The 27,929-nt window shown below is 57.5% G+C and overlaps 1 protein-coding gene across 14 annotated transcripts; it reads right to left on the bottom strand.

Moving 5' to 3' along the window:
* On the bottom strand, positions 1–27,929 carry NADSYN1 (NAD synthetase 1). 14 transcript variants are annotated; one of them, XR_011251760.1, is made up of 22 exons: positions 27,714–27,920; positions 27,295–27,394; positions 26,213–26,273; positions 24,052–24,168; positions 20,108–20,161; positions 19,606–19,695; positions 17,313–17,364; positions 15,904–15,992; positions 15,532–15,649; positions 14,630–14,761; positions 10,360–10,434; positions 9,406–9,530; positions 8,726–8,774; positions 7,851–7,953; positions 7,180–7,348; positions 5,590–5,725; positions 4,751–4,857; positions 3,908–4,202; positions 3,657–3,726; positions 3,257–3,385; positions 1,969–2,145; positions 1–229 (listed from the first exon to the last, which is right to left on the bottom strand). XR_011251760.1 is itself a non-coding variant. In XM_069565713.1 (22 exons), exons 1-22 carry the CDS (start codon positions 27,810–27,812, stop codon positions 179–181), a joined length of 2,235 nt encoding a protein of 744 aa, XP_069421814.1. In that variant the 5' UTR covers positions 27,813–27,929; the 3' UTR covers positions 1–178. The 14 variants fall into 14 exon arrangements, 5 of the variants coding, with proteins under 5 accessions (XP_069421814.1, XP_069421819.1, XP_069421815.1 ...); XR_011251761.1 differs by having other exon boundaries at positions 3,257–3,381; XR_011251764.1 differs by having other exon boundaries at positions 4,025–4,202.

The following is a 27,929-nucleotide window of genomic DNA, read 5'->3' as shown; positions in this document are numbered from 1 at the left end:
TAAATGGACAAGATGTATTTCAATTAAAACTTCAAGCAAAATCGCATCCCCTTTCTTTCAGCCTTTTTAAAAATGGAACTAGACTGTACGGCTCCCTCTCCTTGAAATACGTCAGACAGGGCTCCACTCCCGCTCTTGGTTGCTGGCAGGTGGGGAGCCCTCCGCACAGGGCCCAGCCTCAGTCCATGCCGTCTAGCTCCTGCTGCTGTGTCCCCTCCAGCTGGAGGACCTGGAAGAGGAGACGCAGTGTCACCATGAGAGCCCAAGAGCCACGCTGTTGAAACGCACCGATCTACCCCAAAAAGCGTCACACTCACAGGACTGAAAAAGCAGGTCTGCAGACTGCATCTGCAGGGGAAGGAGACCTGGGAGGATCCCGAGCCAGGAGGGACGGGTGCTGGCCGGGGGTGGGGGTGGGGACAGGGGTTACTGCGGGGCTAGAAGGTCACAGCAAGCCCATCTTCCCCGAGCCGTGTCTGCCTGCACGTGCGGATCTTCCAGCTGTGGTCTCTGAAGCCCACGCCTGAGTGCACCTTGGCCGGAGCCAAGCCCCGCCCCTCACTAGTTCTTCGTTGGGGGGGGGGGGGCGCCCATGGCACTGTGGGGTGCTCAGCAGCATCTCCGGACTCTGCTGGATGTGGGGTGCAGACCTCACCCCAGGAGGGATGACCGTCTCTGGACATGGCCTGGCGCCCCTGGAGGAGGGTCGCGGCCACGCACGGTTGGTTGGCTCCCATCTCAGTTTGCACATCACCTCCTCATGGATGCTCCCTTCTGCCCCACCCTGCGGTCCTCCAGCTCAACGCAGCTCTTATTGTAAGAGGAAAGAACCTTTGGGATTTATTACAATTTATCACTAAAGCAGGGGTCCCCAACCCCCGGGCCATAGACAGGCACCAGTCCATGGCCTGTTGGGAACCAGGCTGCACAGCAGGAGCTGAGTGGTGGGTGGGTGAGCGAGCGAAGCTTCGTCTGCCTCCCATCACTCACATTACTGCCTGAACCATCTCCCACGCCCCTCACCCCTGGGAAAACTGTCTTTCGTGAAACTGGTCCCTGGTGCTGAAAAGGCTGGGGACCACTGCCCTAAAGAGATGTTGCCTATTATACGTAAAGGTCATCTCTGGGAACCCTGTCTCCCAGGTAAGGAGCGCCAAGCTGAAATACCTTTGTTTAATTCACAGGAAACACAGACCTACCTGTGAGTGACTGCAAGGGAGGAGGAATGAGCCCGTCCCCCCACAAGCCAACAGGACCCAGCAAGTGTTTGACTTTGCTCCCCGACTCTTAGTATAAAAGGAGCCTGGATTCTAACTCAGGCTATTCCTTGTTTCAGCAACTCCTCTCTCGATTCACTGTCAGGCATCATGCAGGACGAGCATGGACTTGGCCACATTATCACCATTTACCACTTTCACGGACCCTGTGTTCACTCACCGGCCGTCTTTCTCCTCCCATCACCTTCACTGGGGAGGGGCTGCCTCGCACTTGCCTCCATCACAGAAAAGGCAAGGACCTAGACTTGCCTATTAAACGGATTTTGTGTCTCCTTCCTTCAATCTACTATTAATCAGTAAGGAAAAACAGACGGTTCAGACAATGCGAAGCCAGTTGGACGCCCCAGTAATCTAGAAATCACAGTGGTTGGTCACACACGGACTGTGTGATGGAGCCGCTAAGTTTAGCATTCTCAGTACAACCCCAAAACAGCACATGCCAAGCTCTGATGGACCTGAAACATCCTGGACACTTGGCAGAAAGCAGGACAATAAAAAAAATGCCACCATGTACATTAGCCATGTACAGGGAAGCCTGGTGTGCTGCAGTCCTCGGGGTCACGAAGAGTCGGACACGACTGAGTGACTGAACATTAAAAAGCTTTTCAGTCCTCCGTGGAGATGAGCAGGTGGAGGAAACGAGCTCCCTCGACAGGTGTCTAAGACAGAGAGACCACTTCCCCCAGTTCACCTGGTTTTCGATGCAGCGGAACTGCCAGGGCCAGCGGGTGTCGTACAGAAACGGCCGCAGGTCGAACCTGTTGTCGTCTGGGCTGTAGCTCTCGGCGTGGTACGCGGGGGTCAGTGTGGTCATCTTGTGTCTGTTCATGGCATACTTGGAGAAAAACCGCTTCACTTTGTCAGCCACCTGGGAGGCAAGGGGCACACAGGGCCTGGTGTTAGCAAAGCCAGGAAGCCCCCACACTGGCGTTCTCAGCAGCGTCGCGCAGGCCAGTTAACAGCCTCCCCCCAGCACATGCAGAGCGCTGCCTCTGGACTTCCTCAAAGGCAGGAGTGGACCGATGCTGCTGCCTGGGCTAAAGCAGCGAACTGGAGCTGTAAGGATGGGGGTTCCTGACTCCAGCATCCGGGAAACTGCATCAGGAGACCTGGGCAGGGTCCCAGGAAGATGCATTCCTATTTCGTGAAGCTTCCAGGTGGTTCTGCAGGGACCGCCCTGTCTATGGGCTTCAGCCCTAATGAGCCCGACAACTAGGGGAAAAGAAGCCATATTGTGACCTTGGAGTTCACCCTCTGCACCCCAAAGAGGGGAGGAGCTTGCGTGTTGTGATGGGGTCCAGCCCCACTCAGATAAGCTCAGCCAGGGCCGGGGGAGGGCTAAGAATGGGGCCTTGGTTCCTTACGGAATGCTCTCCCCCTAAAGTCATATGGTGGTCACCTGCTTCGGAGCCAAACCCACCCACAAGGTGACCTTGCCCACCGGCTCCCCGCAGACGCTGGGTGCACCTCGCCCGCCGGCTCCCCGCGGACGCCGGGCTCCTTGCCTGCTGGCTCCCCGCGGACGCCGGGTGCACCTTGCCTGCCAGTTCCCCATGGATGCCGGCCTCCTCACCCACTGGCTCCCCGCGGACGCCGGGTGCACCTCGCCCGCTGGCTCCCCGCGGACGCCGGGCTCCTTGCCTGCTGGCTCCCCGCGGACGCCAGGTGCACCTTGCCTGCCAGTTCCCCATGGATGCCGGCCTCCTCACCCACTGGCTCCCTGCGGACGCCGGGCTCCTCACCCGCCGGCTCCCCGCGGACGCTGGGTACACCTTGCCCGCCGGCTCCCCACGGACGCCGGGCTCCTTGCCTGCTGGCTCCCCGCGGACGCCGGGTGCACCTCGCCTGCCGGCTCCCCGCGGACGCCGGGCTCCTTGCCTGCTGGCTCCCCGCGGACGCCGGGCTCCTTGCCTGCTGGCTCCCCGCGGACGCCAGGTGCACCTCACCCACTGGCTCCCCGCGGACGCCGGGCGCCTCACCTGTCGGGGCGAGCAGGTGTCCTTCCACATGTCGAGGAGTTTGCAGAACATGCTGTAGGGGCCCGTCTTGGCGATCTTCCGGAGCCTCCCATAGACGGACAGCTCCGTGTACGTCATCCCCATGTCTTCCTGGGACGAAAGAGATATGCCTCACAAGTGACAGCAGGTCAGCGCTGGGGGGACAGCCTGAAACCTCTGCTGGAGATGGACCCAAGCACCCCACCCCCACCTCCTCCCGGCTCCACCCTCGAGAGACCCGAATCGAACATCAGAGGTCAGCAACGGACGACACGAAGCCCCGGACTCCCAGCCGGGGCCCCAGGGACGAAGCACGGTTGCTCGGGAGCCCCAGAGTGGGGAGGTGGCAGAGGAAGCACGGTGACAAAGCCATCAGGGTTACCTCGTCGGTCTGGGACACCCGTCCGTGGGCCAAGGGCTCCAGCTCAGCTGTGGCTGGTGCTGCCAGGATGCTGCGGTCAGGACACACAGAGATCGGTCACAACAGCAAACAGGGTGTTAGCGCGACAGACACCACGCAAGTGTGGAGACAGGGCACGTGCCGACTTCCCAGCCTCTTGAGGGGCAGAGGGCTGCAGCGGCCACCAGATCTGGCCACAGCCAGGGTGGCAGCGATGGGAAGGAAGCAGGTACCTGGTCTCGGGGCCCGAGTGCCCTTGGAGGCCGGACAGCTTCCATCAGGCGATGGGTGCTACGGAAGGTGGCTGAGGGGGGGCAGAGTGGCCGGGGCTGTGCTGAGAAGATGCGTACCCGGCGGCCCAGGGGCACAGCCGTGGCCTCGGGGGTGCACACGCACCTCTGCAGGGCGGGAAGCTGGAAGCGCTCCACACAGAGCTGGACAAAGGCTCTCAGGTCCGTCTTGCTGATCCCGCCGATGGGGTTGATGTCGGCGCTGGAGCAGTCGTACTTGGTCAGGTAGCCGAGGAGGCTGCAGCCGGAGAAAGGACAGGCGGTTTCGAGGCAGGAGACCTGGGAGCTGCAGACCCTGAGAACCCGGGGGCCTGGCCATCTGGCCCCTGGGAGCCGGGACACGCTTTCTTCCGGGGCCCTGGAGCCAGCACTCGGCAGACTCAAGGGTCTCGGAGAAGTCTGATGTGCTGGGGCAGACTGGGGAAGGGGCAGGTGCTGCGGATGGCCGAGGAGGGGTATCTAGCAAGCCAGAGGGGATACAGTTTGGGGGATGAGTCCCAAGGCAGTGCTCAAGTGGGGCTCCTTCAACCAACTCCAAGGTGGGTGTAAGGTTACTCCCTGTCCTGTTGAACAGATGGCTGATGGTACATATAGGGTCCGGTCTACGGGCAAGGGTCAGGATTTCCAGGCCAGAAGAGATGGCCATTTTCATCTGACCTCTGTGCCTCTTCCACCCCTCAGCTGCTCCCAAAGGTGCATCCAGAGCAGACGCAGAGGGAGCGGGGCACAGACCCTCAGGAGTGGCCTGGTGGAGCGGGGTCTCCTCCAGGCTGGGGCCACACACACCTCTCGTCCACGTTGGCGGACCCGAGCACGAGAAGCCCGCCGGGGGCGCCGCGAGACCAGAGGCTCAGCTGAGCGAAGAGGTAGGCGACAACCATCCTGACCCGCGCCTGGCCCGCAGGAGGGCGCGTCACCGTGCCGGCCGGGGCTGGGGGCGCGCGCCAACACCGCCTCCCCGCACCTCGGAGGGCAGGACCGCTTAAGCGATGCGGCCAGAGAGTCCCGGAGCCCCTGGGCCCTCCCCCGAGGGGCTCCTGCTCTCAGCAGGGAGGGACCAGGGCCTGAGATGAGAGCTGGGCAGCGGGGAGACTGAGCTGCAAGGCCAGTGGGAGAGACCTCGGCCACTCCGGCCAGTCCCTGCACCCCCGGGGAAGGCCACCAGCAACCCCAGGAAGGAGACGGAGACAGGGTAGACCCCAGCAGACGCAGCCCACGCCCCCTCTCCTTGCATGGACCACCCAGGGTCCAGCTCCCCGGTAGCCGATCCCCGAAGACGCAGAAGACACACACACTTGGACACACTCATACCTCATGCTCACAGACTCTCACGCTGATGCACACTCACACACACAGTCACGTGCTTGCATCCCCACACACTCACGCACACTCTCAGATGCCCCGCCCCCTCGCTCTTGCACACGTATTCTTGTGCACACACCTGTGCACACTCTCACCCTCGTACCCCTCCCCCGCACCTCTCACGCACACGCATGCAGAGCCCCATCCTCGTCCACGCGGCTGCACGCCCTGCGTCTCTAAGAGGCAGGCTGCTTGTGGACCCCCGCGCCGGCCGCCCCTGGGTTCCCTGCGGCCCCTGCGTGCGGGCGAGGTGCGGGACGCACCTGGACGTTCTGCAGAGCCAGGTTCTCCCGGTCGCTCCCTCCGTGAACCGCAAACCGAGGGCTCGCGCCCGTCACCAGGCTGAAGAGGCCCACGAGGGCCTTGACCACCGGGTCGATGTGGAGGCCGATGTGGTGGCTGGAAGGAGAACGGGCGGGCGTGCAGAGAGTGAAGCACACACATGGGGCACGGAGCTCGCCGTATTCGAGGGCCCCGTCCAGCGGCACTGAGGACATTCACGACGCGCCGCCACCACCTCCAGCTCCAGAGCCTTCCATCAGCCCAGGAGGAGACCTGTGCCCACGAGGGTCCCTCCCCAACCCCCTGCTCTTCCAGCCCCTGGCGACACGGACACCCTTTGTGTGTGTGTGCGTGTGCACGCGCGCTCCTTCGTGTCTGACTCTTTGCGACCCCAAGGACCGTAGCCTGGCCAGGCTCCTCTGTCCACGGAATTTTCCAGGAAAAAATACTGGAGTGGGTTGCCGTTTCCTTCTCCAGGGGATCTTCCCAACCCAGGGATCGAACCTGCATCCCTTCTGTCTCCCGCACTGGCAGGCGGGTTCGTCACCAGTGAGCCAGCAGGGAAGCCCTGAGATTGGCCTGTTCTGGACATTTCGAGGAAATGGGATCACACAGTATCTGTCCCTTCGTGTCTGGCTTCTTTCACTGAACCTAAAGCTTCCGGGTTCACACAGGCAGTAGTCTGTGTCAGCGCTTCCTCCCTTCTTAAGGCTGAGAAGCACCCCTGTGCGCGAACAGACCACATCGTGTTTCTCTGCTCAGCTGCTGATGACGTGTGAGCTGTGACTATGCTGTGTGGACACGAATCTGTGAATACTTGCTCATTTCTTTGCTTTCAATCCCTTTGGGCATCTAGGAGCAGGATTGCGGGGTGGGGGCAGCTTTTAGCGGAGCTCTGCTTACAGAATGGGCAGCTCCTTATTTTTTCTTTGGAGGCAGAACAGATGAAACGTTCTGAACGGAACCAAGTCTCCCTGAACAGAAAGACGCCACTCCTACCCTCCCACTGTGCCTGCGTCTGGTACTGTGGCCCCTGAGGGAGGCAGAGGAGGGTGGGTGGCCGCACCCCCGGAGCAGTGAGGGGCTCCGTGCTCCCACCCAGAGTGCATCAGCCCACTCCTGGGAAGGACTCAGGGGAAGGGGCGATCTCAGGCACGGAGAAGACCTGCAGTAAAGCTGACGGGAAACCACACCATCAGCAGTTGAGTAGAGAAGCACCTCGCCTCTGGGGTGCTCTGCTGCTGCTGCTGCTAAGTCGCTTCAGTCGTGTCCGACTCTGTGCGACCCCAGAGACGGCAGCCCACCAGGCTCTACCATCCCTGGGATTCTCCAGACAAGAATGCAGGAGTGGGTTGCCATTTCTTTCTCCGATGCATGAAAGTGAAAAGTCAAAGTGAAGTCGCTCAGTCGTGTCTGAGCGACCCCGTGGACTGCAGCCCACCAGACTCCTCCGTCCATGGGATTTTCCAGGCAAGAGTACTGGAGTGCTCAGTGACCCACAAATGGGGTCTCGGGGGGAGCTTTCTGCAGTCCCCGCCAGCTGGCCGGGCCCGACTCCAGGGACCAGCTACCTTCCGATCTGCTGGGCCAGCTCTCGGGCCCTGTCGCAGGTCTCCTGGGAGGAGTTCTCGCTGGCCATGTAGCAGGTGGTCAGGACGCGGCCACAGAGCTCCCGGGGGTCCTGAGGGGTGTAGCTGGGCTGGTTCACAATGGTTCGGACGTCAGCCAGCACCTCCAGATCTGAAACCCGTGGGACAGAGGGCACGGATGTGTGTCAGGAGCCTGCACCACCCGGTCCCTCTCTACCGCCCGGTCCCTCTCTACCGCCCGGTCCCTCTCTACCGCCCGGTCCCTCTCTACCACCCGGCAGTCTTGCCGGATGGCACCACAGTGCCTATGTCTCAGCTGCGGATGCTTCGGGAATGGCCGACATCACCCCTCACGGCGGCAGGGTGTGAACCTGGGCTGGCCTGACCCCAAGGTCCTGTTCTTTCATCCCGGTCAGGCTGCCAACACCCAGCAGCAGCAGGTACCCTGTGGGCTTGCCGGACCCGGCCTCGAGGCCCCAAGGCCCTGGAAGGGACTTCAGTGGCCTTGCTGTGCCCGGACCCTGGGACTTGGGGTGATGCTGGAACGTCTGAGCATGCCCCCACCACACTGCTGGGTTAGCTGGGTTTGCCCCTCTGCTCCACCCTCAGGCTGAGCCCCCCCGGGACCTGCTTGGGCCCCAGTTGTCACCTACTTCCACGCTTCACAGCCTCGCAGACCTGGAGACACATGGAGTAGGCCAGGCAGGCAGTGGCCGCGCTGTCCACCCCGCCGCTCAGGGGAAGGAAGAAGCCCGCCTGCAACAGGCCAACCGGACGGCAGCGTGAGCGGAGCCTCGCGCATAGCAGCGAGCCCAGCTCCCCCAGCAAAAACAAGCGCCCACACGGCGCCCTCCCCCGGGGGAGGAGAAGGGAGCCCTGCACATTCCACAGGGGGAAGGGAGCGCCACCGCGGAGGGCCCAAGGCTGTGTCTCCGCCGGGAGTTACAGACGTGCGCAGTCACACCACTAGGCAGGAAGTCTTGTAGCTCGGGGTCATCAGACAGGACCCCAAAGACGGAGCCAAACCTCAGCGCAACCTCGGCCAGGGTAGCCGAGGCTCCTGACCGAGGCAGAGTCAGGACGTGTTTGCATTAAGAAACACCCGTCAGGGCTTCCCGGGGGATCCAGTAGTTAAGAATCTGTCACGCAATGCAAGGGACCCTGGTTCGATCCCTGGTCTGGGCGGATTCCACCTGCCGCAGAGCAACTAAACCCGTGTGCCGCAACTACTGAGCTCACACTCGAAAGCCCAGGAGCCACAATGACTGCAGCCTGCGTGCCTCGAGCCCCGGCTCCATGTCAAGAGAAGCCGCCGCAGTGAGAAGCGCATGCACGCAACTGGAGAGTCGCCCCCACTCATGGCAGCTAAAGAGAGCCTGTGCGCAGCAACAAAGGCCCACCACAGTCAGAAAGCAAATTAAATAAATAAATCTTCAAAAAAAAAAAAAAGTCACCAGCACGCCACAGAGTCAAACACAAACCCAGTGCAGGATTAAAGGGGGCTGGCCAGATCCCCCCGACGTCTTACCTGTCGGCTGCGTCTTAAGAAGTCCCAGAGCCAGCACGCGGGTCCCAGGCTGGGGAACGGTGGGAAGCATGAGGTTGGCAAGCCGCTGCCCTGGTTCGCAGCTCACCTGGGGGCAGGTGCCCAGGTGGACACAGGGCTGGTGAGTGGCGCCAGCACGCTGTCCCTGGCTGCTTTCAGCCTTTCGAGGGGATGAGTGCTTCTGAAGCCTCAGAGCAGCCCCCGGAGGTAGGTGCTCTCATTGGTCCCGTGGGGGAAATGGAGACACAGAAAAGCAGGCACGCTGTCTCCATGCCCGAGGGCCCAGGGCAAGGTGGGCAGGGCTGGGCGTGGGGCCCGCGGTCTAGTTACAGCGTCGACTGCAGGCCCTGGAGGCCAGGGCGCAAGGCCCCCAAGCGGCCACTTGGCAGTACAGCAGGGGATGGAGGGAGTGTCCTGGGAAGGACAGCGTGTCGGTTGGTCAGTCGTGTCCGACTCTTTGCAACCCCGTGGACTGTAGCCCGCCAGGTCCCTCTGTCCATGAGACTGTCCAGGCAAGAAGGAGTGGGTTGCCATGCCCTTCTCCAGGGGATCTTCCCAACCCAGGGAGCAGACCCCAGTCTCCCACATTGCAGATGGATTCTTTACCATCTGAGCCCCCAGACTCTCCTCTACCCCTCTCCCCTGCACACCAACAGCCCCACCTGATCTCCTCGGCAGGACTGTGGTATTTCCACTCGATGGGCTCAGACACGGGCTCCAGCAGGTCCTCGTGGCAGGAGAGGGCGAAATCCACCTTCACGCGGGGGTAGGGGCTCACCCTGCTGGCCTGGGAAGGGTACTCCCTGAGGGCCTGAACCCATACAGGTCCCCAGGATGACTGTAGGGGTATGCTACACAGCTCAGAATCCCGGTGGGGACTCTTCACAACCACCAGGGTGGCCAGGACACGGATGGATGTAGCAAACGCGGGTGGGATGTGGGGAACTGGAGCCCTTGCGCAGCGCTGGGGGGACGCGAGACGGAGCAGTGACTGAGGACGGTCGGCAGGACCTCCCACAGTTAAACAGAGAATCACCACAGGACCCCACAGGCCAGTCCCAGGTAGATAACGGAAGACCCGCAAACACGCCCTCACAGACGCCTGGCACATGCCCACAGCAGCACTGTTCCTCATGGCCAGAGCAGAAACAGCCCAAATGTCCTCCGACAGGTGAATGGACACACAGCGTGTGGGCTACCCGGGCAGCCATACAGAGGATGGAGAACTAACACACGCCTCAGCACGGATGAGCCACAAAACACTATCCTCAGGGAAAGGAGGCAGTTGCAAAAGGCCACATATTATGATTCCACTTATATGAGACGTCCAGAATTGGCAAATCCATAGTCAACGCAGACCGGGGTGGCCAGGGGCCCTGGGGGAGGTGAACGGGGAGTGACAACTCGTGGGTCCAGGTTTCTTTCAGGAAATAAGAACATTCTGACCCTGATGGTGGTGATGCTGCTCAACTCCACAACTATACTAAAGACCAAAGCATCTTGCGCTGAGGTCAGTGAATTATAGGGTATGGGAATGACATTTCAATGAAGCTATTGTTAAAAAAAATGTCTCCGTCTTTGATGAGCACCCTATGGGTGTGTTTATAATCGCTTACCGCCAGGTTTCGAGATGAAATCTCTGCCCTGTAGCTTCTGATGTCTTCCAAATCCAACGTGGCAGTGAGGACTTCCTAGAGAAGGGAGTTTCCAATAAAAATCATGATTTCCTATTTTTTTTCCCCCTCACGTATCTGTTTTCATAAGTATGCCACATTATACACAATGAGTCCCACCTTCTAAGGCAGGGACTAGGGGCCTGGGGAGAGGGGAGCACCAATGGTGGCGCCCACCCAAAGCCCTTCTCTCTTGTCATTGCCACCAGAACTTCTACTGAATTGACACGCCTTCTGATAAAACACAATAAATGTCTGCTGGGGGCTTTTGAGAAAGTTTCTTAAAAAGACACAGGGTGAGTAAGGGCCCTCTTTCTGCCTTTGAATGTGGTTGCATGAAAATGGGATGGCTGGAGCTGCTGCAGCCATCCTGTGACCATGAGGCGACTGACAATGACGCCTACACAGAAGAAGGCCCAGCTGGAGAGACAGAGGGATGGAGCCAGAGCCCCGGCAATCACCACACAAAGGTTCCCGCCCAGATGTGCTGCGTGTATTCTAGGACATGACGCCTCATTGCCTTTGCGTCCAGGTGAGATGGAGGCTCTGCCACGCGCAACCAATAGCAGAAAACAGAAAAGTTTTAACTCAGAGATAGTACTCCTTTCTTTATGAAAAAAGTCCTAACCAGATCATACTAGGATATCGTCCCACACGTGCAGGCGCAGGACAGCAGGAACTACTTCTGAGGGGGACGCAGGGCGGCCGGGCCCCTGCTCCTGCTGCTGGCCGTGGGCAGCTGTCTATGCCAACACCGAGCCTAACGCAAGATAGAAACGTCTGTGGAGAGACAGAGAACAGGGAATTCCCACGTCCGCTGGTTCTTCTGTCGTTTCCCGAGTGCTGCTCCTGACGAAGCCACAGAAACTGGGAAGGCCCCAGAGGAGTGAGTCCTTCCTGAGAGGAAGGCCCCAGCCCACTTTTCCTGGAACTAGGTTAGCTTCACACAAAGGCGGGGTCGAGGCCATGAGAAGCACATGCCCTCGAGAAGCTCCACAGACCAAAGAGGTGGCAGAACTGAAGGGCACTGCCCCCACCCCAAGGCAGTGATGCCACCTCCACCAGGAACAGTCAGAGAACTCTGGCTCAAGGGCCCCCCGGGGGTTGTGGGGCAACGGTTCCCAGGTCATAGTGTGGCAAACAGTCGCCCGGGTGCTTGCTGAAATGGGGGCTCCCGGGGGGCCTGGAAGCTGCAGCCACCTGCACACCTGCTCATCAGGTACAGGTGGTCCCCGAAACTCACTGCCAGTCAGTCCCGCCACAAGGCACCTGCGGCCCGGACGTCTGGCTGAGAGTCCTGGCCAAGCGTGCCTGCACCGAGGCGTGTCCGGAGCAGACGAGCACTGGCCGTCTGCATGGACTTCATCTTCTCCTCCAGAAGCCTTCCGTCTTAATCAAGGTTACCGCCGAACAGCAGGAGGCCTCTGGGGACCCCGCCACCTGGAAGGCAACGTCTGGGGACCATGCTCATTCCCACTGGGAAGGCAGGATCAAGGTCCCCATGGTCTGGGGACCATTTGCAGGGAGGTGGCTTCTTCCAGCTGCTAGGGCCAGACTGCCAACCCCTGGGCTTCGCTCTGAGCAAGAAATACCATGAATTCGTTCCAAGGCTCCTTTCCTCAGTCCATTCTCAAACCGAAGTTTGATTTCATAACCACCTCCTTGCCGACAACCCCAGTCAGACCACACGAGTACGTGAAACAACAGGTGAAGAAACAGACATTGCATCAGAGGGCTCTGGAGAAATCCTTATTCAGAGACTCCCGCTTGTCTTGCTCTGGCAGAGAAAGCCCCAGAAACCTTTTCTTCTCCTGCTACTACCTGCTTCTGTGAACAAGCATTTCCAACAGTTGTTTCCAAAAAACCCGAAAAGACAAGATGAGAGATGCCGTGTGAAGGCGGTACTGGCCGCCTGAGCGCAGTCAAGGCGACTCTTTCTGGCAGAACCGGAAGTTACTTTGTGCCCCGTTTGCAGGTTTGAAATTGATTCCCATTTGGGGGCAATAACAGTCATTTTCTTTCTTGGACGCTTAAAAAACTCTCGAGAGCCACACAATTCTCTGTTGTTGTTCAGTCGCTAAGTTGTGTCCGACTCTTTGCGGCCCCATGGACTGCAGCACGCCAGGCTTCCATGTCCTTCACCATCTCCCGGAATTTGCTCAAACTCAGGTCCATTGTGTCGGTGATGCTATCTAGCCACATCATCTTCTGTCATCCCCTTCTCCTCCTGCCCTCAATCTTTCCCAGCATCAGGGTCTTTTCCAATGAGTTGGCTCTTCACATCATGTGGCCAAAATAGCTTCAGCTTCAGCTTTAGTCTTTCCAATGAATACTCAGGGTTGATTTCCTTTAGGATTGACTGGTTTAATCTCCTTGCTGTCCAAGGGACTCTCAAAAATCTTCTCCAGTGCCACAATTTGAAAGCATCAATTCTGTGGCACTTAGCCTTCCTTATGGTCCAGCTCTCACTATGACCTATCTGTCTTGAGTGGCCCTGCACGGCATGGTTCATAGCTTCATTGAGTTATGGAAGCCCCTCCACCATGACAAGGCTGTGATCCATGAAGGGGACACAGTTCTTTACAAGGAGCTTTTCATCTTGTCTTATTCTGTGAAGGAAACTAACATCCAATCACATGGGAAGGGTCTACACCCATGTTAATATGTGTCTTTAGAAGCAGACGGCTGTGGTTTTCATATTTGTGGCCCCACTGAAGTCATGATCCCATGGGGGGACGTGTCCCCCATCCCCCGAGCTGGTCATCAGTTCAGTGAGACCAGAGGAGCCCCCGGAATGGGGCCTCCCCACCAAGAAGGGCGGGGTAGGTCTCCAGCCCTGCTTCCGGAACCGGGGTGGTAGGGGGAGGCAGGGCCCACAGGCAGCATGTGTTGCCTTGTTGCTGCAGCTCAGTCGCTCAGGCGTGTCTGACTCTGTGACCCCGTGGACTGTAGCACACCAGGCCTTCCTGTCCTTCACCATCTCCCACAGCTCGCTCAGACTCATGTTCATTGCGTCGGTGATGCCATCCAACCATCTTGTCCCCTGTCATCCCCTTCTCTACCTGCCTTCAATCCTTCCCAGCATCAGGGTCTTTAGTCGGCTCTTCACATCAGGTGGCCAAAGGATTGGAGCTTCAGCTTCAGTATCAGTCCTTTCAGTGAATATTCAGGACTGATTTCCTTTAGGATTGACTGGTTGGATCTCCTTGCAGTCCAAGGGACTTTCAAGAATCTTCTCCAACACTCAGCTAGAAAGCATCAATTCTTCGGCGCTCAGCTTTCTTTATACTCCAACTCTCACATTCACACTTGACCACTGGAAAAACCACAGCTTTGACTAGATGGACCTTTGCTGGCAAAGTGCTGCTTTTTAATATGCTGTCTAGGTTGGTCACAGCTTTTCTTCCAAGGAGCAAGCATCTTTTAATTTCATGGCTGCAGTCACCATCTGCAGTGCTTTTGAAGCCCCCAAAAACAAATTCTCTCACTGTTTCCATTTTTCCCCCTTCTACTTGTCATGAAGTGATGGGACTGGATGCCATGATCTTCATTTTCTGAATGTTGAGCTTTAAGCCAACTTTTTCACCCTCCTCTTTCACTTTCAAGAGGCTCTTTAGTTCCTCTTTACTTTCTGCCATAAGGGTGGTGTCATCTGCATATCTGAGGTTATTGATATTTCTCCCGGCAATCTTGATTCTAGCTTGTGTTGCCTTGACCTCTGGGGAAAACCCTCTGAGGGCCCACCTGCAAGGCTCTTCCCTGCTCTGCTCCTCCCAAATGACCCCCTTATCTCTGGACCCCGTGCGGTGTCTACTTATTCCTGGGACCGGCTCCAGCTCCCCGCCAGCCGTGGGATTCTTCCCACAGCCCATCCCATCCTCCCTGGAGCCAGGGGCCACCCACGCTTTGGTCACTACTAAGTCCCCTCTCCCACAGCTCTGGGCCTCTCCTTCAGCTCCCCTGCAGCCTCACGGGGACCTCCAGGGCATACAGGGCTTACAGCCCGCCGTGAACCCATCCCTTTGCTGTGTGGGGGTGTCCCCATAACCTCAGGGTAGGAAACCCTCACCCCACCAAGGAGGTGAAGAGGAAGCAATCAAAACCCACAGGATCCCTCCCAGGGCGGGCACATCAGGTCCCGGGTTACGGGGAGAGCAGAGAACACAGCCTCTGAATGAAAGGCCCTCCCGCCATTGCTCAGGCCAGCTCATACCACATCATCCAGAGAGAACTGGGACCCCTGGGCAAAGATGCTGCCATTCATGGCTATGAGAGCACAGCCGTCGTAGTACAGCCGGTCCCCATCACAGCCCTTCTGATTGGCCAGCAAGTAGATCCCGCCGTTCTGGAAAACACAGGGGACAGCAGTGGTCAGCTCTGATCCCCGACCTACCTTCACCCTCTGCCGGCCCAAACGTGAAGCTTCAGGCCTCCAACTGAACAGCCCTGCAACTCTGCTGTACTAAAATCAGTGCCGCAACTCCAGCCAATAAAACACACACCTCCAGGGAAGTCCCCGCAGCTATGACGCCCTCGGCCTCGCAAGGCACCAGGCGTCACACAGAGCGTCTACTCTCACCCTCAACAACCCTCCGAGACAGGCGCTGCCACCTCCCCCAGAAGGGAGGAGAGATGGAACTTTGGAGAAGACAACTCACTGGATTACGAAGCCGAGATTCTGCCCCCGGAAAGAGCAGACACAGCCCCTGGGGCCACGCTGTCCGCAAGAGCGGCAGACTCGTGGGCATTCCCCGTGCCCGGCTGTGGTGCCAATGGGGTCCTGATTCCCGGTCACTTGTCCCGAGACCACTATGATGGTTGAGAGCCCCAGAGCTGCACGGCTGGGGTGTGAGGCCAGGGGCCACTTGACAGTCACATGCTGGGTGCCCTGCTCCAGAGAGCGGAGGTGGCAACAGCACCCGCCTCATAGGGTGCTTCCCACCATTAAATGAGGTCATGGACGTGGGGCCCGGGAGAGGGAGCCACAGGGCCTGGTCAGCCACAGCCGGACCCAGGAGTGCCGAGCAGCCTCGCGCTCAGGCCTCGCCCTGCGCTGGGCGCCGGGGTCCCACCTGCGTGAGACAGACACACGCCAGTGTCCCCGCCGCCGCCCACCTTGCTGGTCGCCATAGTCACCAGGTCCACCCGGGCGTGGGCTTTGCGCAGCACGTGGTGGCTGCCCGAGGCATTGGTGAAGATCTCCACGCCGTCCAGGCCCATGTCCACGTGCGGGCTGCGGGTGGAGGGGTCGGAGAGAAGAGACTCGTGTCCCAGCCCGCCCACCCAGCCCCGCAGCTCCTGGGGTGTCTTCCCTGCCCCGGGCTGAGATGCCAGGGGGCCAAGAGAAGAGACTCATGTCCCCAGCCTGCCCACCAAGCCCCGCAGCTCCTGGGGTGTCTTCCCTGCCCCAGGCTGAGACGCCAAGATGGCTGCAAACCCCCAGCCCCCTAGGCCCTGCAAGGATGGGGGTCAGGGGGCAGGGCTGACCTGTGGGGCGTCCAGAGCTCCTCACAGACCTCACTCCCGATGCAGGTGTCCCGCGTGGAGAGGACAGCGTCCCCAAAGGGCACAGTTTCCTGGGGGCGGGGACCAGAGCTCGTGAGGGCCCCTGGCCATCCCGTCTGGGCCACGTGCTGAGCCGGGACTCCAGAGGCCACAGGCAGGACTCGCAGGAAGGCGCCATTTTGTTTCAAGCCCTAACGAACACCGCCCCGCAGCCCCGCCACCCGCGCCGGGACCATTCCCAGCCCAGGGCCAGCGGGCGTCCCCCCTGCGGACCAAAGAGCCCTGGCCACACCCTTCACCAGCCGAGAGCCCAGCTCTGAGCTGCCATGACCTTGACTGTGGCCGTAACCGACTGTGACTCGGCTCATGAAGCTTCTGGGGCCCAGAGGGCCGCCAGCATCTGCCGCGTCGGTTTCCGGATGCTCTTCCGACATCGTCTGTGCTCTGGGGGTCCCGCGCCCACGCAAGGAACGACCCAACTCAGCCCGACAAAGCTCCCCGCAGCCGACAGGTCGCCCAGCTCCCGCGCGGCAGGCCTGGGGCAGGACTCAGGCTCCTGTTTCTCCAAGAGCCTCATTCATGGCCCCTCGAGGGGGCAGCTCCATCCCCACACGCCCGGGAGAGCGGCCTCCGGAGAACCAGTCCCGCCCACACCAGGGTCTGGGATTCCAGCCTCCGGGCCTGGAGAGGATGAACCTCTGCTGTCTGAGTCCCTAGGCTGCGGAATTGGTTATGGAAGCCTGAACAAGTCAATACACCTGGCAACCGGAATGGAAACTCAGGTAGGAGCCAGAGATATCAGGGGCCCCTCGAAACCTTCCCTGTGAGCCCCTGGCTCCCAACCCCCCACTGGAAGTAGATAGCACGGGGTTCCAGCAGGTTCCAGGATGAAGGGGATGGACAAGGACCCCCTGGATAAGGCTGCAAGGTCAAAGTTCTTCACACCTGGACAGCCAGGTACCAAAGACAAGACAAGACAGATTTCTGATGCTGAGTTTTCACAGAATAAACAGGCAGCCAAGTAAAGTCTTCCATGAGGTTTACAACCAGAAATCCCCCACACTCGGCTTCTTGGGCAGCCCCAAGGCCAGAGCCCCAGCCCAGCAGGGAACAGCTGGCCAGGGAGATGCAGGAAGCCCCTCCCAAGCTCCACTGAGCCCACCCCGCGGTGTGAGCCGGAGGAGAGCAGGGGACATCACGCAGGGGCAAGGAGGCGCCCACCCCCCACGCTCCTGGGACCCTCCCCACTTGTGACAGAAATCTCCCCCCATCTGCGTTTTCCTTACATGGGCCAGAGTGATGCCGTGACTCTGTCCCCAAGGGTCCTGCCCCCATGACCCACTCCAGAGGGACAGTCTGACAGACAACGAGTTTTCTTCCCCAAGACTCACCTGCTTCGTCAGGTCCTGTAACATCCGGGGGAGAAAATACTCCTCTGTTTGCCTGGAAAGGAAACCACCAGAGACCTGAGTAGGACCATCTCAGGGAAAATGCAGGATGGCATCCAGAGGCAGAGTAAAGCTCAGACTGAGAGTGCGGAGCCCATGAGCTGGCAAAGGAACTGTCAAGTTTTGACACACGCTGCTGCGACCAATTTAAGGGGAAAAGGGAAGAGCAAGGCGACTGCATGAGGCTTCCGGGACACGGAACACCCAGGCACCTGGGGGCTCCCTCTCTGGCCCTGCTTGCCCCACGCTTTCATTACGCCCTCTGAGAGGCACGTCAAGGGAACTGTCCGAGAAGGAGACACGTTTCCCCACAGAGAAATGCGGCTGGAATTTCTGATCAAAATTCTTCAACCAGAAAGATCACGCTGCATGAAGCCAGCACACAGAGACAAACCTGTATCATCACTGAGACAATCGATCACATTCCAAATCGTGTACGACGGACACAGAGTCCAGCACACAGCTTCTGTACAAACCATCCCAGAAAGTGAAAGTGTCAGTCACTCCTGTCCGACTCTTTGCCCCTCCACGGACAGTAGCCCACCAGGCTCCTGCGTCCATGGAATTCTCCAGGCATGAATACTGGAGTGGGTAGCCATTCCCTTCTCCAGGGGATCTTCCCAACCCAGGGATCAAACCCGGGTCTCCTGCATTGGCAGGCAGATTCTTTACCGTCTGAGCCCACAGGGAAGCCCGAGCCACCCCCCAGGTCTACCCTAACAGGCAGAATTCAAATACTAGATGGTTTCCAAATCTGACCTCAAGTGGGCTGTTACCAGATGTACCACGAAGACACTGAATTAACTAGATTTCTTTCGCTTTCCCGGAATTCATAAGAACCTCCTGGGAGATTTCAGTGACTTTTATTTCAGTAAATTTTTTGATAAAGATTTTTTTTTTAATGTGGACCATTTTTAAAGTCTTTACTGAATTTGTAACAACATGGCTTCTGTTTTATGGTTTGGTTTTTCAGCCCTGAGGTATGTGGGATCTTAGGTGGCCAACTAAGGATCGAACCCCTGTCCCCTGCACTGGAAGATGAAGTCTTAACCACTGGGCCACCAGGGACAACCCTTAACTAAGATTTAAAAGCAGAAACATTGCAGCGATGATGCCGTCTCGCCCTGACTAATGAAGGGAGCAGACACTCAGACGCCGTCTGACCCCCGAGCTGCCTTGGCATCCCACAATGAGCACTCAACTCAGTTCACCATGGGTAGGTGATGTTGCTGTATCACAATCCCTTTTCAAGGGTCAGCCGCCCAAAGTTTCTCCCTTCTTCCTCACCTCCCCCCTCAATTCACACATGAGAAGAATGTATACGGGGCCTCCCTGGTGCCTCAGTGATAAAGAATCTGTCTGCCAGTGCAGGAGACACGGGTTTGATCCCTGATCCGGGAAGATCACACGTGCCGCGGAGCAGCTAAGCCCGCGCTCCACAACCACTTAGCCTGTGCCCTGGAGCCATGTGCTGCAACTACTGAGCCCCGTGTGCCCCAGAACCCGCGCTCTGCTGCAGGAGAAGCCAGCAGAGTGAGAAGCCCCCCCGCCCCGGTATCACAACTAGACAGCAGCCCCGGCTCGCCACAAACAGAGAAGAGACCACACAGCAACAAAGACCCAAGAATAAACACACCCCATTTTTGAAACAGAATGGATCTAGACGTATACCTGAACCATTTTGCTGCTCAGAAGAAATTAACACAACGTTGGAAATCAACTACATGTCAATAAAATGTTTAAAAATCACGTTAAAGATTCCACTGGCAAAGCGGCAACAGTGAAAAAAAAACCAGCGATAACTGTAAGAAGAACACAGGGCAGGCAAACAGGGACGATCCTGTCCCAGGGGACGCTTGGCAACGTCTGCGGACGTTGTAGACTGACACAGGGATGCAGACGTATCCGCCAGCGGAGGCCAGGGATGCTACTGCAGGCCTTCCACGCACAGGCGGCCCCCACGAGCTGGCCCCAAGGCAACAGGGCTGGAGTAGAGAAGCCCTGATCTGTAGGGTCACGTGTAGAAAGACAGATGATGGGTGGTTGATGACTGAGCGTTTTATGTGGTGTCTGATAAACTAGCTACAAGTTAATCAGCAGCATCAGGCAGCCGTCACTAAATGACAGGTCCCATGTGGGGCAGGGACACTGGCCCGAATCTCTGTCTATCTCCCCCACGAATCCTAGGAGCGGCCGCCATCCGGGCTCCTGGACCACGGCGAGGGCAGTGACTCACCGGCTCCTGGACCACGGCGTGAACCAGCGCAGCTCACGGTAGTTGCCCTCATTCGCCAAGGCCATCTTGGGTCTGATGAGCAGGATCTTCCTACAGACAGGGGAACAAGGCCGCTCCTGAGGTGAACACGCCCCACGTGACACGGAGCAGCCACCAGCCCGTCCACCCTGACCGTCGATGGGGACAGAGCAGCTAAGACCCGGAGGGTGGGCACTGGCCAGCAACTGATGCCGAGGGTCTGCGAGGGGACATTATTACAAGGCTGCCCTCCCAGGACTGACCTCCTGGCCACAGAGCTGTGTGTCCCCAAACTCCACCCATTGTTCCTGATGTGTGAAGGCGTCAGTGGTGACAGAGCCCGGGAGACGCAGGGCCGCCTGGGGCATCTGCCTGCCAGGTACCCCACCCCATGAAGGCAGTTCCAGAAGAAGCCACGGTCCCCAGGGACCAAGCTCCGAGCCTGGGGGAAAAGGGGGTCGTGCTGCCCCCGGCGGTCACCCACCTGTTGAGGAATATCACCCTGCAGTTATAGCGGACGTTTCGGTGCATCACGGGCCTGCAGAGAGAGGGCACGCGCGTCTACAAAGAGCAGGGCCCCACGTCGGCTTTTAACGTGAAGTTTCTCCGGGTCCTCTATGAGAGTCAGAAGGCTCCTCTGTGGCTTCTCAAATGAAAGTGAACAACAAACCCAAGTGTTTCCGCCACGGCACAGACTCTAAATGGGAGAGTCTTCTAAATCCAGTGCAAAGTCCCTCCCACTCAGGGCTTGTCCTCTCCTTCCAGAAGGTTCTCAGACCATTGAGTGGCCACCTCCCTCCTTCTGCTCGCATCCCTGAGGCCATGTCACCTGTCCACCCCCTGCTGGCCTCAGGGACTTGCCCCTGCACGTCCCCAATTTTCCTCCACGGCATCTCTCCTGACTGAGCCCCCCCACCAAGAAGGCAGGGGGACCGGCCTGGGGGGCCAGGGCAGGGGCAGGGGAGGGAGAGAGCTGGACAGATCTGCTCGCCTCTCTGCTGGACCCCTCAGGACAAACACCCTCCTGGATCACCTGGAACCTTCCTACTCTGCAGTGGAGGGGCCAGTGCTCCAGAGGCCAGGGCACTCTGCTGGCCTCCAGCTGGGGCAGCGCTGGGCGGGGATGGCAGAGCCCAGCTCAGGGCGAGAGTGCAGGAGCTCAGGGCGGAAGGCATCAGGCAACCGGGGAGGAGGGCCTTAAGGATTGATCATGAAATAAAAAATAATAAGGCCCAGGCCCAGGGACAAGAGTAAAGATGGTGGGGGTGCAAGAGGAGATGCAGCATCCGTAAGCAGTGGGACTGTCAAGGCGGGTGGCCGGCCGGGTTCCAATCCCGCTTCGCACTGGCTGAGCCGAGTGGCCCCGGTTCCTCCTCTCGGAGCATTTTAAGGGGCAGGATGCAGGCGGGCTGCCGAGGCCGGGGCTTGGCACACGGAAGCCGCCAGCCAGCACTCCCACCGTTACGGTTTCCACTCCTCCCAGGCGAAACCAAAACCTCACTGCGTTCACATTCATACAAACACGTGTTCAGGGCAGGAGGTGAACATCTTTTAAACGAAAAAGAAACCCTCGGTGAATATCTGACTTCCAGCGGGAGTAAGCCTCTCAGACAAAAACAAACAAAAAGCATGACAAGAAAGATTTAAAGCTCAAAACGTAAAATTAAATAGCAAACAACAGACAAGGAAATGTATTTTTATCCTATATGGGGACAGCTCGATATCTTTCATATATAAAGAACTCTTAATAAATCAGACACAAACACTTCAACTGCTGGCAAAAGAACAAGCAAGAGTGTGTCACAGATGCTGAAAAACAAATAGAAAAGTTCGATTTCATAAATCATGACAACAAAGAAATATGGTAGCTTTTTAAAGAAAAGTTATTTCTGACTCTAAGATTTTCTCTATTTTGTTTTTTGAAGTTTTGTTTATTGTGAGCTGGCCCTCTGTGAGCAGTGCTAAGGGTAACACGCCTCTAGCCACAGAAAGCTGGGAGGAGACTCAGTGTCCATCTCTCTTGAATAAGACAGTTCTAGACGGTGAGTATCAGGGACGTCATGGTATAACCGTTGTTTTGCTCAGTGGCACTTACAGATCCAGGTAAATGCTGGATTTCAAAACAAAAATTTCTTTTAAAACATGTTTCCTCATTAAGTGGCACCAGGTCTTAGTGGCGGCACTTGGGGCCTTTGGTCTTCATTGTAGAGCACGGGACCTTTCTTCAGCGGCGTGAGTCACTTCAGTCGTGTCTGACTCTGCAACCCCATGGACTGCAGCCCGCCAGGCTTCTCTGTCCATGAAATTCTCCAGGCAGGAATACTGGAGTGGGCTGTCTTGCGAATTCTTAGTTTCAGTATGGGGGACCTAGTTCCCTCACCAGGAAGGAAACCTGGCCCCCTCCACCGTCTGTATTGGGAGTGCGGAGTCTTAGCCACTGGACCACTAGGAAAATCCCAGAAAAACATTTTAAAATACGATTGTTAATATTTTAAGGGCAAAAAAGTAGAAAAATTAAAGTCAGATTACAAAGTCAAGGCCAGAAGAGGAGACCAGGCGAAGAGAACAAACAAAGGACAAGAAGGAAAGAGGCCACGGCGACCAGAACGCTCAGTAAAGGCGGGAATCCGCCCAAGCGGTGGGCTGAGGGAGGACCCCCACTGATGCCCCCATCCTGATTCCCGGGGCCCGAGCATGCCACCTCACGTGGCAAAAGGGACCCTGCTGACGCCATTAAGCTCCAGATCCTGAGACCAGAGATTACCCCAGACTCCCCCGGGCCCTCAGGGGAACCACAGGGGCCCTTATACGAGGGAGAAGGGCGCTCGGAGGACTTGTGGCAACAGGGGCAGGGGCTGCGGTGATGTGACCTCTGGCTGCGAGGATGGAGGGGGCGGCCGCGAGCTGAGGACTGCGGGCGAGCCTGGACGCTGGGCTCCTCCAAGAGCCTCCAGAGGCAACCAGCCCCACTGACCCAGTTAGACTCGCGACCTCCAGAACCACAAGACAGCAAAGTCGTGCGGTTCTGTGTTTTGCGTGTGTGGTGAGCTGTCACCACAGCACAACAGGAAACAAACATGGCCCACCTATCAAGAATTATAACAAATGTGAACACACGGGGCTAAAAGGCCCTCTATTCACTGCTTAAGAGAGAGCCTGCTACACAGATGTCACAGCAGGTTGAAGTGTAGAATACAGGCAAGGCTGAGGAAAAAGAAAGCAAACTCGGCTACATTCACACCACGTAACACAGAACAGAGACGCAAACAGAAGCAACAAAGCCCGCCAGTGGGCTTGGTTACACAACGTTGGTCACAGACACACTCTAGAATAGAATAATCCTAGGCCAGAGGCCAGCCCACGTGACCTGCACTTGGGGAATCCACACCACAGGGACCTACAGGGAGACCTCATTTTATTGCCGTTTGCTTCATTGTGCTTCGCAGATATTGAATTTTTTACAAATTGAAGGTCTGTGGCAACCCTGCGTTGAGCAGGTCTATTGGTGCCATTTTCCCAACAGCTGTTGCTCACTTCCAGTCTCTCGGTCACATTTTGATAATTCTCATGATATTTCAAACCCTCCATCGGCAAAAAGATGATAGCTCGTTGGAGGCTGAGAGGATAGGATTTTTTAGCAATAAAGTTTTTTTTAAAGTAAGCATGTATGTATATTTTTAGATAGAACGGTAAAATGTAAACGTAACTTTTATATGTACTGGAAACCTCCTCCCTCAAATTGGTGTGACTTGCTTTATTTCTATATCTGGCTTTACTGCAGTGGTGCGGAACAGAGCGTGCAAGGTCTCCGAGGACTGCCTGTAGGCCTTGGGCCTACATACGGAATCGGAACCAGCACCATATGGACCGCCACCGTATATGCCTACCCCTACAAGCCTACACTCATGCATCGACACCCTCTGGAGCCAGATGGCCTGTGTGTCCATCTGGAATGACACGCGCGCATGCGGGCTCAGTCAGTCGCTCAGCCGTGTCCAACTCTGTGCGACCCCGTGGACAGTAGCTCACAGGCTCCTCTGTCCATGCGGGTTTTCCAGGCAAGAACACTGGAATGGGTTGCCGTGCCCTCCTCCAGGGGATCTTCCTGACCCAGGGGTCGAACCCATGTCTCTTCTTTCCCATGAGCGCCACCTGGGAAGCCCAGAGTGATAGGGAACCATCCCCAAACTTACTACTAAGTAAGGAAAATGCTATACACGAGGCTGGGGGACCCTGAGCTCCGACTCGTGCAAAGCAAGTCCTACGTGCAAAGTAACATAAAAAATCCCCCCAAAGCTGCCTCCACCCGGGGAGTTAGTGGTCTGCAGGGCCAGGCAGGGAGCAGATGCCACATCCCCGAAGTAGGGACGGCTTCAGACACAGCAGGCCCCGGAACAGGCCCTTCTCCCACGCCCACACCGCACTTACATCCCCACGTCGCAGATGATATCCTGAGTGACTGGAGACTCCAAAAGGGCTGCCAGGACCTGGAGCGAATGCAGGAGGGTGTCCGACTCATAATAATGATCCCAACAGCCGTAGCCACTGCAGAGGGAGGGCGAGAACAATTAGCGCTCGGGACACAGCAGGTGGGCGTGGGGTAGGGATGGGGCAGGGGCCTGGGGCCAGGCCAGGGTGACCGCGCACCCATATCTTTACAAAGCCTCCCAGGAGTGTCTATTGTGCAACCAGAGTTAAGACTCACCGCTACAAAAAAGAAGAAAAGAGATGCATTGTGTTGGAAATTAATGGACTGGGCCCCGTCTGTCTCTCCTAGTTCTCAGTTACTATGAGAAATTCTCTGTCATGTCAAAAACTGCCTGCCCTTGGATTCTTTTTAACCTTCAACGTGGCCCAAATTACACTACAAGAAAAGGATGCAAAAGAGACAAAGCTGGACCCAGAGAAGAACATTCTTCAGGCAAAGGGGCCGTGAACAACCACTCAAGGGCCACTTACGCAGCCACGTGACTTCCTTGCGGTTTACTTGAGCTTACAGCAGGCTGAATGGTGTCCCCGAAAGAGACATGTCTATGTCTTAACCTCCAGAACTCGGGGCGCACATGTGCACGCTCAGTCGTGTCAAACTCTTTGCAGCCCCATAGACTGTCTCCCACCAGGCTCCTCTATCCATGGGATTCTCCAGGCAAGAATACTGGAACAGGTTGCAATTTCCTCCTCCAGGTGACCTTCCCGATCCAGGCACTGAACTTGCGCCTCCTGCACTGACAGGCAGATTCTTTACCACTGAGCCACCTGGGACGCCCTTAGAACCTGTGGATGTGACCTCATCTGGAAAAAGTGTCTTTAGAGATGTGAGTAAGTGAAAGATCTGGAGACGAGATGATCCTGGCCTATCCGGGTGGGCCCTAAATCCAGCGAGAAGCGTCCTTACATGAAGGAAAGCAGCGGAGAAGAGGGAGGGGCTGCGGCTGGAGGGGCGCAGTCATGAGACGAGGAGCGGAGAGTCAGGAGTTGGAAGAGGCGGCAAGGACCCTCCCCTGGAGCCTCGGAGGAGGCAGGACCCTACCCACACCTTGATTTTGGACTTCAGGCCTCCTGAACTGTGAGAGAATGAATTTCTGCTGTTTTAAACCATCCAGTTTGTGAACCCGTAGTATAACAGCCCCTGAAAAAAACTAATACGATGCTCAGTGAGGTCCCAACATGGGCAGACTGGGTTGAGAGTAATTTTTCAGTGCAGGGGTCCCAGTAATGATGTGTAGAGTATTTGTTAACTACTTTTTTTTATAAAAAATATTTATCTATTTATATATTTGACTGTGCAGGGTCTTAGTTGCGGCAGGTGCAATCTTTTGCTGCACCTTGCAGGCTCTAGAGCAAGTGGGCTCAGTAGCTGTGGCATAGGCTTAGTTGCCCTGAGGTATGTGGGATCTTAGTTCCCCAACCAAGGATCGAACCCACAGCCCCTGCCTTGAAGGGCAGATTCTTAACCACTGGACCACCAGGGAAGTCCCTGTAAACTACTATTAAATCTTCAAAAAGTCCTTTGCACTCACTACATAGCAGAAGTGATGTTAAAATGCCAAGCAAACTTTGTTGACAGGAACACTAACCTCCAAACTGGCCTTTGCCATTCTTAATGCCTGGAGGAGCATTCCTCTGGGCCTCTGGTTCTGATGAGGAGGAGAGCCTGGTTCTTAGATGAAAATGAAGTCAAGGAGATGCCCTGTGTGGGATCCAGACCTGGGATATCCTTTCCTCTCCAAGGATAAACTCCTGCTCAGAGGTTGTCACTCCCTCAGCTCCTAGGCCACGGGTGAGACTAAACACCAACGCAAGGCCAGAAATCCAGCCAGCTTTTGACATCGGCCCTGGACTGGGAAAAGTCAGCCTCTCTACGAGCTCCTGTGTTACTCAACGTAGGGATCCAGGATCACCCAGGCCGGCTGGCCTGCTCTTGCTGAAGGGCATCAAGCAGGCCCACTCACGGGGCTTCTGCTCCTAGCTGGGCCTGCGTGTCCAGCTCTCAGTTCCAGCCTCTCCTTCCTTGCCCTTTCAGCTGCAGGGAGCTGATGCAGAGGCCTCCACCTGCCCACCCTAGGGTGTCTGTGTGCTCTGCTCTCACCAGATTTCCAGTTCTGGTCCAAGCCTGTATCTTGCTCCTCTGTGTTTGGCAATTTCAATACCTACATGCACAGAGACAGAGAGAAAGAGAGGCAATTTCAGCACCTACAACTGGTCCAAGGGAGGCAGATTCAATCTTCTGCTGCTGCTGGTGTCATAAAAAGCCAAAGGGCATCTCCCAGCCCCTGCTGACACCCGCAGGAAATGAGACAGAGGCGGGGCCTGCAGGGCTGACCCTTAGCACCAAGGAGGGCAGGGGTGGGGCTGCGGGAGCCACACACTGGTAGCTCATTAACAATCAGACAGAGAGGACTCTGTGCAGGGAGAAGGCAGGACCTGAAGGCGCTGGTGACAGGTACCATCTGCCTCTGGGTTTGAGCAGCAGCTTCCAGATGCAGTCTGGGGAGGAGAGGCCAGCTGAGTGGACACACAATTCTGGCCACCCGAGATGACCTCTCATCAACTAGATTTGCTCTGAGCTCTGACGAGGTGAGAGCAGGTTGACAATGAAAAAATAAAAGGAAGAAGGTCTGAGGCACACGGCTGATATAAGACACCCTCACCTGAATCACCCTGTTTTTACTGTGGTTGGTGGCCCTGCTGCAGGAAGCACCTGAGGATGGCCAGCCTGCAGACCGTCCAGGGCAGCCCCACTGCAGGTGTAGAGGTCAACAGTGCAAACATCCACTCTCAAAGGTGAGCTGGTGCAGGTGAAAACTGTTCACGGACCCCGTCACACACACACAACGACCACACCTGGTCTCTAAGCTGGTGGCCTCACCCCTGTTCCACTTCCCTCTCTGGACCGGGTTCAGCTCTATAAATGCCACACGGGACCCCAAAGAAACCTGAGGACCAGCTCACCAGCCTGCTCATCTCCACCTCCAGGACCAGACTTCTCTTACCATGTGTACATACCACATGCCCCAGGCACTGTAACCCACCCCCATGCCCGACCTCACTCAGGATCCCTATATCCATGGCCGTGAGTTTCTCCAGAGCAAGGCTGCGTATGCATCACAGCAAATCTGGGCGACCAGAGCTGACCTTCGCCTGTCCACCCGACGCCCACCCTAGACTCACTTTTTAAAATCCTCTGCAAATTGCCCTCAAAGTCCAGGGCCCACTGGTTGAGCGCACAGGTGGCTACAGTCACCTTCCGCCCCATCCTGGCTGCAGACGCCTGGGCAAAAAAGCCGGCAGGTTAGTGGGGCTTTGTGTCCTAGGGAGAGAGGCGGCCGCGGCTCGGGTCCTTCCGGGTTGTCCCGCTGCGTCAGTCCAGGGACAGGACCGCAAAGCTGCAGCGTCTCGCCCCGCCCCCTGACCGCCCCGCCCCGTCCTGACTCGCCCCGCCCCGCTGGCGAAGCGAGGCGGGTACAGGACCTCCGAGCGGGCGACACCAGGCCCCGCCCCGCCCGCCCGCCCGCGGAGCTCCTCGCCGCGCCTGCGCGCGGGGAGGCCCGCCGAGCGGCCTGGGGCCCGAGAGGATCCACCAGCGGTACCTTTGCTGGCGCCGCCCCCCGACCCAGACCCAGGCAGGTGGGACCGTCTCCGAGTTCTGGAACGCAGGTGGAGGGGCCGGCCGGCCCGCGTGCCCCCATCCATTTAATTCCACACCTCCCCGCAAACTGCGTCTTAAGCGGCCTGTACGAGTCCCCAGCCCCACATCACGTGACGTTCCGTTCGTTATTGCTGCACTTCGGCACTGCACCGTATTT

This window comes from Ovis canadensis, chromosome 21 (assembly GCF_042477335.2).
Source record: "Ovis canadensis isolate MfBH-ARS-UI-01 breed Bighorn chromosome 21, ARS-UI_OviCan_v2, whole genome shotgun sequence".
NCBI classification, from domain to species: Eukaryota; Metazoa; Chordata; class Mammalia; order Artiodactyla; family Bovidae; genus Ovis; species Ovis canadensis.
This window is presented reverse-complemented; position numbering and strand designations above follow the sequence as displayed.

Excerpts from the sequence above, each read along its gene's own strand:
- NADSYN1 (XM_069565713.1), bottom strand. The coding sequence starts at position 27,812 with ATGGGGGCACGCGGGCCGGCCGGCCCCTCCACCTGCGTTCCAGAACTC. Across the intron at positions 27,395-27,713 it reads GGGGGGCGGCGCCAGCAAAG|GCGTCTGCAGCCAGGATGGG; the intron begins GTACCGCTGGTG and ends TTTTTTGCCCAG. Across the intron at positions 3,727-4,070 it reads CAGCTTCCCGCCCTGCAGAG|CATCCTGGCAGCACCAGCCA; the intron begins GTGCGTGTGCAC and ends TCCTGACCGCAG.